Below are 12,726 nucleotides of genomic sequence, written 5' to 3' on the forward strand. Positions count from 1 at the left end.
GAAAGGAGGGAGGAGACGCCAGCCCATAGTATGTCCTGACAACCTCCCAGAAACCCTCACGCTGGAATCCATCTTGGCTGAGAGATGCGCATGCCACCAGGAAGGACCCTGAGTCACCAAATATGGGCCAAGCAAGATGATTGGCCAGAGACAACCTGAAACTAACCCCATCACCATGAAACCCGAGACTTCGAGCCACGTGGAGAGCAGTCCTCCTGGGTGCCCTTACCCTACTGCTCTCTTCCCCGGGCGCCCCTTACCAATAAAGTCTCCTGCTTTGTCAGCACGTGTGTCTCCTTGGACAATTCATTTCCAAGCGTTAGCCAAGAGCCCGCTCTTGGGCTCTGGAAGGGGTCCCCCTTCCTGCAACAACATAAGGGACCTAATGCAAGAACCACCCCGATGAGCCTAACACTTGGAACCATGAAAGATAAGTTTTAATCAGCAGTTTTAAGCTACTCAGTTTCAGGATGGTTTTCTAGGCTGCGATAGAACAGACAACGAGGACAGCACGTGCACTGGCCATGGGTGCTGCTGCACCAGTAACCCTAAAACAGGGGGCTGTGGCTTTAGGGCCAAGTGGTGGGCAGAGCTAGAAGGGCCTTAAAGAAACCGTCTGTGACGAGCTGAACACTAATAGGGAGGATAATGTTACTGGAAGTTGAAGAAAAGAGGACCCTTGTTAGGTGGTGCCAGAGATTTGGTAACCCTGTCACCCCAGGTAACACAGAAAATAGAAAGAGTCCCCAGAGAACTCACAGACTTAGCTGGGGGTGTCCGGGCAGAATGTGGAAAGGGACAGCCGACTTCTAACTGCCTGTGACAAAATACAAGAAGACAGAAACTAGAGAGAGCACTAATATGTTTCTGAGACAAATTTAGAGGAAATACAAAGGTGGCAGGACCTACCGGATTCAAAAATAAAACTTTCTCACCCTCAGACCCTCCCAGCAAAAGAGTCCCAAGACTCTTGAGGACAAAGGTAAAATCTTAAGGGTGCGGCTGTCTGCCCTTTGCAAAGACCTCGGAATGAGCTGAGTACCCAATGGGGTTTTAAGAGTCTTAGGACTGCGCTTTGTACACTCAGTTAAAGATGAGGCTTTTACATTTTTAAGTGTCATCTCCCAGCAGCCTCCCAGGCAGCCCTGGGTAGGGAAGGATCTGTCTCAGAAAGAGACGTAGGGATGGCTTTTATCTAAGCGTTGATTATAAACGCTGTATGTAAAAGTGCCCCCCACACTCTTAAAGGAACTGTACTAGCTGGGATTGAAAGGGACAGAGACAGCACGAAAAGAAATGAGGTCTCTGGACCCCAACCTTCACAGAAGGAATCAGGCTGGGGACGCTGAGAAAGCTGCTCAGAGGTCCACACAGGCAGGGAGGCTGACTCGGAACCAGGGCCCAGAGGGAAGAGAACTGAGTCCTGAATAACAAGCGTTTTCTGACCTTGGAGCAGGGAAGACGGGTGGGGATCAGGGTTTCGACAGATCACCGACCCCAGCACCTCCTTCTGCCCCCATTCCTTCCTGAGTGGGAATGTCCCCGGCCTCCTACTCCTCCATCATCATTTTATAATGTGGCGGGGTGGGGGGAGTGAGGTGGCCCACAGGTAACCTGTCTCTTTAGTCCACAGGTCTTACACTGACGGGAACTCTGCCTGAGAAGCCTCCTCTGCACCGAGATGAGTTACGAGCTTCTGCGCTGATGTGGTAACCAGAGGAGACTCGGCAGACCTTTTACTCAGCACTCAAACACATTCAAAGGACACAGCTGACTCTCCTCCAGCCTTTGGGGGTTGAAGACATAAAGAGCCACCAGACGCTCAGCTGGAAGCCCCGGGGGCCAGGCCCCGGACACAAGGGCAGCCTGTGTCCCATCCAAACGCAAGCCCAGCCCTGACTGAGCTCAGTCTCTGCACTGAGGGCTGCTTCTTCCGTCTAGGCGATGGGTAACAGCTCAAGTAGGAGAAAACATCACCTGGAGCCTCTGCAGGTATGTTTACATACAATATCCAGCACAGAACTGAAAATAATCAGCTGTGGAAAGAGGCAAGACCACGTACCAGAAAACGAGGAGAAGGCAAAGTCTCTGAGAGGTTTTTCTTTTTTGCATGGAAACGCCGATTTCCTCAGACACGGATATCTGGGGGTTCAGAGTTCTTCACCTCATCTGTGTCTGCCAACCATTCCCCTTCCAAGCCTCAGAGACCCCCGTCCTTCCCACCAATGCCCTTACCTCAGCGGAAGAGACCACTGGGCTTACGTACATTAATGACTGTACAGTACTGCAACCCATAGGATCAGGCCTTGGGCCTGATCATCAGCCATGTCTGTCTTGCATCTATAAGAGATAAAAGATTCTTTTAAGGCCACCACAGAGGCATCCTATTTATTCTCCACACATTCCACCTCCAACCCAGGGAGTTCAAGGTGCCAGGGGCTGTGCTGATTTTCCAGCAAAGACAGCACACCCCAAACAGCAGCTGTGATGGCCATTACCACCTGGTGAAGCCTGACACCCTTCAAAGACTCTTCAGGTCTTACCTCCCTGCTCTCTGATCTCCTCCCATGGCTAAGCAGTGGCCAGTCCCTGTGGAAGGCATGCAGCCCACAGAGGTCAGCCTCCAGGCACACAGCCGAGAAGAGAAGGAAGGAAAGCAAGTCAGAGAGTAACCAGTACAGGCCGCGTACCTTCTCAGGAAGGCACTGCGGAAGGTGGTCCCCCCAACGAGAGGGACAAGCAAGGAAGAGGAAGACATGGGTCAGGGGAGAGGGGGCTCAGCACAGGAAAGACAGGAGGGGAGTAGCCAGGGCGATGACGAAAAGAAGTCCTAAGACATCAGTTGTCAAGAATCTTAGCAAGTCAATTCTGGAGGGAGAGGACCAAATTTGAAGAAAAAAAATTTACTTAGAGATTACCTGAATCATCAGAATACACTGTAAGGAGTTTCAGAGTTTTGATAGAAAGTTGAGGATGAATTAGTGATGGGCACATAGAAAACTGAGGAAATGAAAGTTTTAGGTAATTATTAATTACAGGAAAGACACAGAAAGTACAGAAAGGAAAAGTAATCCTAGTAGTCTGCCTGGGTCACCTCTGAACAATATCTACATAGTCCTAATGAAGACTTTCCACTCTATGAACTTGTCCTATTGTACAAGTAGCTATTTTACAAAATTGTTTTTTCACTCTTTGCTCTGGAGCTGCCAAATCACCCAGGAGTCACATAATAAACAATGGCGGGGGGCACCAGTGGTCCAGGGATCACATCCTGAGAAGCAATGATACTTCACAGTTTAGCATTCTGTGCCACACAGAACCCTTCCTCCTTCCTTCTCTCAGGGGGAGTTCCACACTTGGTCTGAAGTTTATCTTAGTATCCTACGTGCTCTAGAAACTTACATGGACAAGAGGTACATTTAATGAAGTCCAAGGATAAATGTAAATATTTAGGAAAAATACAAATTGTTTTAATGTTTTTAATTGAAGGCACAATGTGGCATTTCTCTTTGAGGTTCAAAATTCTTAGTATTATTAAAATAAAATTAATGGAAATGCTTGGCCATTTTACGATGAGAGAAAATAGTAAAATGTAAAATGGAGTTGAATAAGTATAGAATATTTTAAAAGTTAACTTACTCGTATGAAATCCATAAGTGTATTATAAACAAAGGCTCCTCTGGGAAGAAAGAAACAGCTTCCAGGACTCAGATCATGGAAGAAGAAAAGTTCTTGTTCCTAGATTAAAACAATAATTGCATGTCATTTTCACTGTCGTTGCATAACATTTACTGTATACAAATGATACACTAGGAATAAAACATATACTCAGTTATTTCCGATTCTAATATTGACATTCCAAAGTCCCTCAGTACTGTACTTGAATCTAACTACATGTAACAGCACATGTAAAATTACAACTCATATTTATGGTTACTTAGCTTTGAACTTGGCTTTTATTTCACCTAGTATTTACTGCTGATTTCCTCCTCGGCACTTTGGAGTACAGATCTCATGGGGAGACATGGCTGGAGGTGGGCTCTGAGTGACGTGACATCAGCATGGCCGTCATGCTTAGAGCCCACCCTGGCGGCCACCACCACCCAGTGTCCGTCCTCATGCCACCTTGCACGCTACCCAGCAGAGCCGAGGACATGGAGCTCCACAGCAAGTGCCTGGCCTGTCATGTAACAGCTCCTACATGGCAGGACTGAGAGTTAAACCCAGGTCTGCCTCCTTGCAGATCTTTGTTTCTGCTCTGCTTCCCAAATACAAAGTATATTATCAAGTATACACAATTTTTTAAAAAAGGTTATTTTTATATCATGATAAAAATGAAAGGTGCAATTGTTTAAATCTAATAAAAAATACAAGAAGGAAAGAGGTTAGAAGACATTGGGGTAGGAGCATGAAAGAACTCAGCAGCAAACCGTGAGCGCCAGCAAAACAGAAGACAGGAGAGGAGGAGAAGAAGAAATGTTAGTTTTAAGACATCCTAGTTCTGAGACACGGTCGCAGGCCAGCTCAGCAGCGCTCAGCGCGGCGTACCTTCCCAATCCTCCTGTGATCCTGGGTCTTGGCCTCCTCCTGCAGGTTCTCCCAGGCTGTCATCATCTGGTCATCAGGAAAGGATATCCCGTAGACCCTCTGCAGCGTCTCCATTTCAGGGTTACCCTCCCAATATGTTGAGGAATTCTAAACAACAGAGGAGATTTGGGTAAACACACCAAACCCTTGGTTACAAATAAAACTGCTCTGAAACATGTACAGTTGGTTCATACCAGGGGCCTGAGCTACCGTGGACTTTGGTATCAGCCGGGTATCCTGGAACCACTGCCCCGTGGATGCCAAGGGATGACTGTACACAATTCCTCACCCTAACATCAGCATAGCTTACTTAAAGATGAGTTTTTGTAGACTCGGAATCTTCAATTGTTTCTAACTAAACCTTCCCAGCCCAAATTATACCATTAATCAGTAAATTATGTAGTCAGTCTGCTGTGGATTCTAGGGATGAAAAGTAAGAAAGAAAGTGTGGAAATGAGGGAAGGCCAAGCACCGAGTGCATCACCCAGGAGAAGGCAGTGGAAGAAGAGGTGTGGGGACATGAAGGCCAGCCTTGCTGACTGTCATCACCCTTCCTCCACCTGTGAGAAAACCAAGGCCTGGGAAGGGCAGGACGGTGATGTCAGTCTCAGGCCTCCTGATTCCAGAGCGTGTTTTCTGCATCATACCACTCTATCCCTTTTTTTTCTCTGTTTCCTACAGTATGTTATTCTCACATGCACATAAACATTCTTGTTCACATTAGGGCAATTCAAGAAAACAATAGTATGCAGAACAATATTTTAATATAGATGAAAAAGAAATGCACTGTAACACTTATAGTAAGGTTAAATGATAAACAATTAAAGGCTACATATAATGTTCTAATTACCAAAATTCTAAAAAATTATATTATTTTTAGAAGCCCATATAAAAATTAAATATGAATGTAGTGTTTCTAAGAGGCATGGTGTTCAGGTTATAAAAGATATTATTGAACTACTGTCTTATCTAGTTCATCTTAAGTTTACTATATTAAGAAAAAAATCAATCCTTACCTTGAAAATTTTTATCGCTTTAATTTTTCCAGTGTGGCTTACATGGGGGCCTTTACAAAGGTCAACTAGTGGACCACACCTGTAATGAAATATTTAAAACATGCCCAGGCACAGTTATAGCTTTTGGGACTATTCATTAGAAATCATGTTCTATGTTTTGGGGCAATGTTTAATTTAGGGACAACTTAATTTAAATTAATTTTTAATTTAAGGAGCAGGAAAGAGGCGATTCACCTAGTCTCAGATCCCAGCCTTCTCTCCTTGGCTCACATTCAAAAGCCACAGAATCATTGGAAAGAAACTGTGCAGACAGAGACACCACTTTTCATTGTCACACCCTAAGGCTCCTGAAAACCTTCACTGTCTTAAAATCAGATAGCCATTTCCCTGCTCTACACTAATTTTCAAAACCAAAATTATATGACAGTTATAAAAAATGCGTTAAGTTGATATTTTACTTTAAAAATAAACTTCACCAAACCCACAGAACGCACAACACCAACAGTGAAGTATGATATAAGCATCAGTGTAGATGGATTGTAACTCATTTCCCACCTCTGGTGGGTAATCTTGACCATGGGGAAGTTGTGCATATATGGGGGCAAGGGTGTATGGGAACTCTCTGCATCTTCTTCTAAATTTTGCTGCGAACCTAAACGGCTCTAAAAAATAAAGTCTACTTAAAAAGTAAATAAATTCAAGGGCTTTTGTTTGTTTTTAGGCCCTCTGATTTCATGACAAAATGTCTAATTGTCTCTTGGTTTAGAAAAACAGCATACCAACTTAACAACGTAAATCTCAGGCAAAGGTTTAGATCAGAGACGACACCGCTATTAAAGCACACGGGGCTGCAGCTGGGGACTCGCCTGCACCTATAATGAACAAGGGACCACCAAACCCTAACAAGCGCAGACTTTTCTCCAAGTACAGAAACATTAACAGAGTTAAGATACCAATAATGTGGGTCTAAGGTGACTTAACGTCAACCAATTTAAGGAAAATTTAGTAAAGAAAGAAAGTTGTTCCTTAACTATTCCAACCAATTTTAAGTATTTTTAAAGTTCACTGGTTAAAAAGTTAAAAATTACAATGAATACATAAAGGGACTGGATTATTCACCAAAGTACAATGAAGCTTTAAACATGAAAACATCATTTCTCTGAATGACCAGGCTTTAATGTATTGTTCTCTGTCCAAGATGGAGGTTGTAAGTCAATGCTCAGAGAAATGGAAAAAAATGCCTGATTAGCATGAAAGACTTTAATAAGCTAATCTTTAAATAATTCCATAGAAAAAAAAGCCGTTTATTTTCAAAAAATTAAATGCAAGCCATTCCAATTGATAGAATAAGCATCAATGTTAATCTAAGTTAGAAAAAAAGACCCAAAATGTCAAGTATTAAAAGCCAGAAATTTAAAACTTAGCATATCTTTTCAATTTCTTCATTTATTTTTAAACTTTAAAATGATTATACTGACACTTATTTGTATTATAGGTAATAAATAACAAAATCTTATCAGGTCATTGGAGAGCAGCAAAAATAAGATAAGCATGGTATCCACCTTCAGCATAAAACGGCCATGTGTTCATATTATCATTTAAGAAACGCACTGTGGGGACCTCCCTGGTGGTGCAGTGGTTAGGAATCCACCTGCCAATGCAGGGGACATGGGTTTGAGCCCTGGTCCAGGAAGATCCCACATGCCATGGAGCAACTAAGCCCGTGCACCACAACTACTGAGCCTGCGCTCTAGAGCCCGTGAGCCACACCTACTGAGCTTGCGTGCCACAACTACTGAAGCCCACGCGCCTAGAGCCTGTGCTCCGCAACAGCCACCACAGTGAGAAGCCCGCGCATGGCAACGAAGAGTAGCCCTTGCTCACCGCAACTAGAGAAAGCCCATGTGCAGCAATGAAGACCCAACGCAGCCAAAAATAAATAAATAAATAAATAAAATTAATTTTTTAAAAAAGAGAAATGCACTGTGCACAGCTGTGCATAAAGGGGGTACAATTTTACTCACAGTACAATTAAGTCAGAGAACCATAGTACTTGAATGTGGAAAGGAAGTTCCCTGTGGAGGGTATCTGTGGTCGTACTTATACAGGGACCAGGTCTTCTCCGATGGGACCGTGAAGGTTACAGGCAGCCAGAGAGCAGGACACACAGGAACAGAGACGAGCAGTACCCACAAGGCAGCTGAACAAGTGGCCAGTGAAAGGGGTTGGGAGCCTAATGCCCAGCAAAACTAAGTGGTTTGGGTAGGGGCTCCTGCTGGCCTCTGCTTCCCACCACTTCTTGTCTCACTGTGAGTCCGGCTGACGCCTGGAGGGTAATGCTCTTGGACTCCAAGCAGTGGAGGGCATGGTAAGAGGGAGAGAATCACTGCCCGAGGAGATGGCCCAGGACAGCTCCCACCGCCCCTCAATAAGAATGTGGGAGGACAAACAGAATTCCTTTCCCTAACAGTCCCCCAAAATGTGAGGCCCTGAGAACACAGTCTTACTCACAGGGAGAAAGAGGCTGCTATAGCTAACATCCAGAACACAGAATGTGGGTTTTTAGTACCATCCTGATAAATACAAATGAGAAGATAACAATTCCCCTTTGGTGATAACATTTCAGAGTCCCCACCTACAGTAGTACTATACCACCCATGCCAATTTACAAATAGACCACCCACCAAAGACACACTTGCTACTGTTAATGCCTTCAGATGTACCACTGAGCAGTGTTTAAAATTCACACACATTTTACCTGTAAACTGTGGTCGTTGGCGTGTTAATCTTCTCCTTCAGGATGCGGCATTTAAATTTATTATACTACAAAGAAAAATACATTTACATATTATCACACAAAATGTTTAAGTGGGAAAAAATGTTAACTTTTTTCAACACACACTGAATGGGCGTCTGCTATGTTCTAGGTGCTGAGACCGTGGGGATACAAAGAGCTGAGAGCCCAGAGCTGTGCCATCCAGGACGGGAGCCTACTGAGCATTTGAAATGCAACTGATCTGAAATGAGGTGCACCACAAGGGCAAAACACTGGATTTCAGAGGCATAATGTGAAAAGAAGAAAATAAAATAGCTCACTAATTACTTTTTACATTGGTTACATGTTGAAGCAATATTTTTGATTTATTGGGTTAAATAAAATGTTATAAAAATTAATTTCATCTTTCTTTTACTTTTAAAAGGTGGCTACCAGAAAATTTAAGATGACATATGTGGCTCAGATTTGTGGATCTCATTATTGGACAGCACTGTTCTCGAAGATTCCAATTTTAACTACATGAAGTAAATAAAATTCTGAGGACATGTAAAAATTTAAAAAGGGAACCCTCCTGCACTGTTGGTGGGAATGTAAATTGATACAGCCACTATGGAGAACAGTATGGAGGTTCCTTAAGAAACTAAAAATAGAATACCATATGGCCCAGCAATCCCACTCCCGGGCATATACCCAGAGAAAATCATAATTCAAAAAGATACATGTACCAAAATGTTCACTGCAGCACTATTTACAATAGCCAGGACATGGAAGCAACCTAAATGTCCATCGACAAATGAATGGATAAAGAAGATGTGGCACATATATACAATGGAATATTACTCAGCCATAAAAAGGAACGAAATTGAGTTATTTGTAGTGAGGTGGATGGACCTAGAATCTGTCATACAGAGTGAAGTAAGTCAGAAAGAGAAAAACAAATACTGTATGCTAACGCTTATATATGGAATTTTAAAAAGCGGTACTGATGAACCTAGTGGCAGGGCAAGAATAAAGACGCAGGTGTAGAGAATGGTCTTGAGGGCACAGGGAGGGGGGAAGCTGGGATGAAGTGAGAGAGTAGCACTGACATATATACACTACCAAATGTAAAATGGATGGCTAGTGGGAAGCAGCCGCATAGCACAGGGAGATCAGCTCAGTGCTTTGTGACCACCTAGAGGGGTGGGATAGGGAGGGTGGGAGGGAGGCTCAAGAGGGAGGGGATATGGGGATATATGTATACATATAGCTGATTCACTTTGTTGTACAGTAGAAACTAACACAACATTGTAAAGCATTTTTACTCCAATAAAGATGTGAAAAAAAAAATTAGCAGAAAACCCCAAACAAAAGAGGAAAACCCAGAATTTTATATGGTATTATACATATCGCTGAATTCAATAGCCAGAGTACTAACAACACTCAGAATTAATCAGATTCATAAAACACACATATGAAACTATTCACCCGGCCCTTCACCTACCTATGTCTGCATTAAAAATTCAACCAACCCCTTGGGAACAATTTGGTGAGCAGTGGCCAATTATTTGTTAAAACCAGTCGTCTGTGTTAAATATTGTTCACGTTCCCGGCACGAAATCACCTTAAACAGGTCCAGCAGGGCCTCCTTGCTGACTTCCAACCTTTCGAAAGGCTGCTGCTCTTTGATGATGGCCTTGCACGCAGTCTCCAGCGCTGGCAGCTCTGTGCTGGACACGGCCCTGCAGGGAAAAGCAGCGAGAATCAGCACAGATTGCTCAGACATGACCTTAGACCTGTGGCCTTTGTCACCAGCTGACTAGTCTTCTACATCGAGGAACATGGTACTTTACTGTCCAGGACTTCAGAGGGTCAGTCATCCTTTCACAAGGCAGGTAACCCTACTTCTCAAAGAGGGAGACGGAGGCGTCAGCTGATGAACTGCCCTCGGTTCTCTGAATAGCCCCGTTGGACACTCCCCAGCTGAACCGCAAGCTCCTCCGGGGCCTGATCATCTGGGCAGTCTTCCTCATTCTTCACACGTTTACGGTTTTGTTCAAAAGCGTAGTGTGGAGTGTGCGCCATGCCCCTGCCCTAGACTAGGAGATCCAGGCTGGGAGGAAGCTCTGAGAGCGTGAACTGCAGGTCAGCCGGCCTCCGCTGGGCAGCCCCGGCTCCTCTCAGAAACCCCTGTCTGTGCTCACACCCCTCCAGCCCTGTGGGCCACCTGCATTCCTCAAACAAGCCGCACACACCGTAACCCAGGGCTGTCCCACAGAGGCCTGGGACGTTCTTCCCCCACCAGCCTCAGAGCTCGCTCCCTTCCTCCCTCCGCCCCACTCTTGCTTCAAGGTCACTGAGCTCTCAGCTGACCATCTGCCTGCTCAGGCCCCCACCTTCCTTTCACAGCCCTCACCACCTCGTCACCTCCGACAGCAGACAGCTGTGTGTCTGTCTATGTCTGTCTCCCCCATCCAGACTGCTGAGCCCACGAGGACAGGCTGATCTGTCCAGTGCGGAGTCAGCAGCACCAAGCCCGGAGCACACAGGAGGCGTCAACACATCCTGCGGAATGACTCCTGGGCGAGGGGGGGTGTCCAAACAGGGGACTACGCTGCACAGGCTGGGAGCAGGAGCTGCAGAGTGCCGGGCGCTCAGTTAGGGACGGGTCACTTTGGCAGTGTGGAGGTGGCAGATGGCGGGAAAATGTACCACGGTCGTCCAGGCAAGGACAATGGGGGTCTATGTTAAGGCAGAAGGTGGGGGAGAACTACTTAGGGGATAAAACTGGTAGAACTGGATGGAGTGACTGAGGGGGCGGGGTAGGGGGTGGCAAGGAGCAGGGTGGGCTTGGGAGGACCCTCAGGTTCTGGTTTGAGAGCTGGTGGTTTCCTTAAGGGCGACGAGGGATATGGAGAAGGAGGTGGGCCGGGGCTGGGCCTGCTGCTCGTGATTTCAAGCACAGATCTACTTGAGGAACGTGAGGCCTCTGCGAACCAGCCCCTTTGGCAACAGCTGTGGGACCTGTGTGGCAGGGGTGGACAGCGCCCTTGACTGTCACGGTGCAGAGCTGAACTATGTTCTCTCCAGGGATTAACCCTACAACTCTGGTCCGAATTAGTAGTTTGCCCTAGCCAAGTCTCAGGTTACATAAATAGCATATCACATCCTTCTCAAGAAAAGAAAGAAAACAATTTGAGAAGTTACCCTTGAATCTAAACTCATAAAAAATAATACTGTTCATAAATGGTGACCTAATCTATAATCACATTCTGCAATAGGTATTCACTACACTAATGTGTAACCACTATAAACACATGCACTCAGAGGCATTACCTGTCTTCGAGGAACATGTCGTAGTAGAACCCGCAGTCGGTGGGTGGCCCACAGCACAGGAGGCCCCCGTAGCGGAGCTCCAGGGCTTCCCCGAGGACGTGGGCACTGGAGTGCCAGTACACCTGCGGGCAGGACAGAGGCCGCGGCCACGACCACGGGTCACAGGAAGCCATCAGGCAGACAAGAGGACAAGCGAGCATGTGGATACAGTGTAAGGGGACAGACACTGGGACACAAGGCAGCATCAATCTCTGGTGACTGCTGACGAGAGATGCTTCCTGAGCCCTCCCTGGAATCCCCGGCAGCTGGCTGCTTGGTTCTAACATGCAGCTGCTGCTCTGTGTGGCACTGAAGCCCAGCTCCTAAACCACTTCCTTCTGTGCCTTAACCACCAAGCAGAGCAGCTGCCCAGAGCAGGTCCAGGCCCAGCACAGAGGAACGCCAGGGAGTGCCGGACATGGGCCCCCTTCCTCCTCCTCCGGGCAGCCTCTCTGAGTCAGATTCGAGGCCACAGCGGCTGCTCATGACATCGCTCACGTTAACAAGATTCTGCGTCTACACAGCAGTCTTCACGCGCTGAATAGCACGTGGCTGTGGAAGTTTGAAAGATAACTCAAGACAGAGGGGTCACTGAGGACTGTCTGCTGGCTGCCGGGGTCCCCTGGGCAGGGTGTACATTAGTCAATTCACTGCAGTCCAAGGGCCAGTCATTAGCTCTACAAGTTCAGAAAGTTGATTGGGTTTTGAATTACCAAGGAATCAATGGTTTATGGATACATTAAAACTAACCAGTCACCAAATATCAATAAATATAGATGCCAAAGGAACAAGACAATCGAGTCCTCTGGCAGCACTTTCCTTAATTAAATAGGAAACAAATTGCAATTAGAAAGCTGTCTGAGATAATAAACCGGAGTAGAGGGAGTTAGCTGATTGAGCAGGCTCTGTGCAATCCCGACCCGCGGCACCAGGCCTAGAGGGTCAGTCCTTGGGGCAGAGCCCTCTGCTTGGGATGGTACAGGATGGCAGGCT

The 12,726-nt window shown here is 46.0% G+C and overlaps 1 protein-coding gene across 6 annotated transcripts in view; it reads right to left on the reverse strand.

Moving 5' to 3' along the window:
• Positions 1–12,726, reverse strand: part of TARS3 (threonyl-tRNA synthetase 3) — a 51,643-nt gene that overhangs the window by 27,757 nt on the left and 11,160 nt on the right. For 5 of the 6 annotated variants that reach the window (XR_005018747.1, XR_005018748.1, XM_036843353.1 and 2 more), the window contains exons 5-11: positions 11,695–11,816; positions 9,983–10,100; positions 8,362–8,426; positions 7,628–7,678; positions 5,604–5,682; positions 4,549–4,695; positions 3,640–3,738 (exon numbers count right to left, since the gene is read on the reverse strand). Coding sequence is in view for 4 of the 6 variants with exons in the window: in XM_036843353.1 (XP_036699248.1) it covers positions 3,640–3,738; positions 4,549–4,695; positions 5,604–5,682; positions 7,628–7,678; positions 8,362–8,426; positions 9,983–10,100; positions 11,695–11,816 (681 nt within the window). In the remaining 2 variants the exon portion in view is untranslated. The remainder of the gene's footprint in view (positions 1–3,639; positions 3,739–4,548; positions 4,696–5,603; positions 5,683–7,627; positions 7,679–8,361; positions 8,427–9,982; positions 10,101–11,694; positions 11,817–12,726) is intronic. The other variant, XM_036843354.1, reaches the window with a different exon arrangement.

The sequence above is a fragment of the Balaenoptera musculus genome, chromosome 2 (assembly GCF_009873245.2).
Source record: "Balaenoptera musculus isolate JJ_BM4_2016_0621 chromosome 2, mBalMus1.pri.v3, whole genome shotgun sequence".
Taxonomy (NCBI): domain Eukaryota; kingdom Metazoa; phylum Chordata; class Mammalia; order Artiodactyla; family Balaenopteridae; genus Balaenoptera; species Balaenoptera musculus.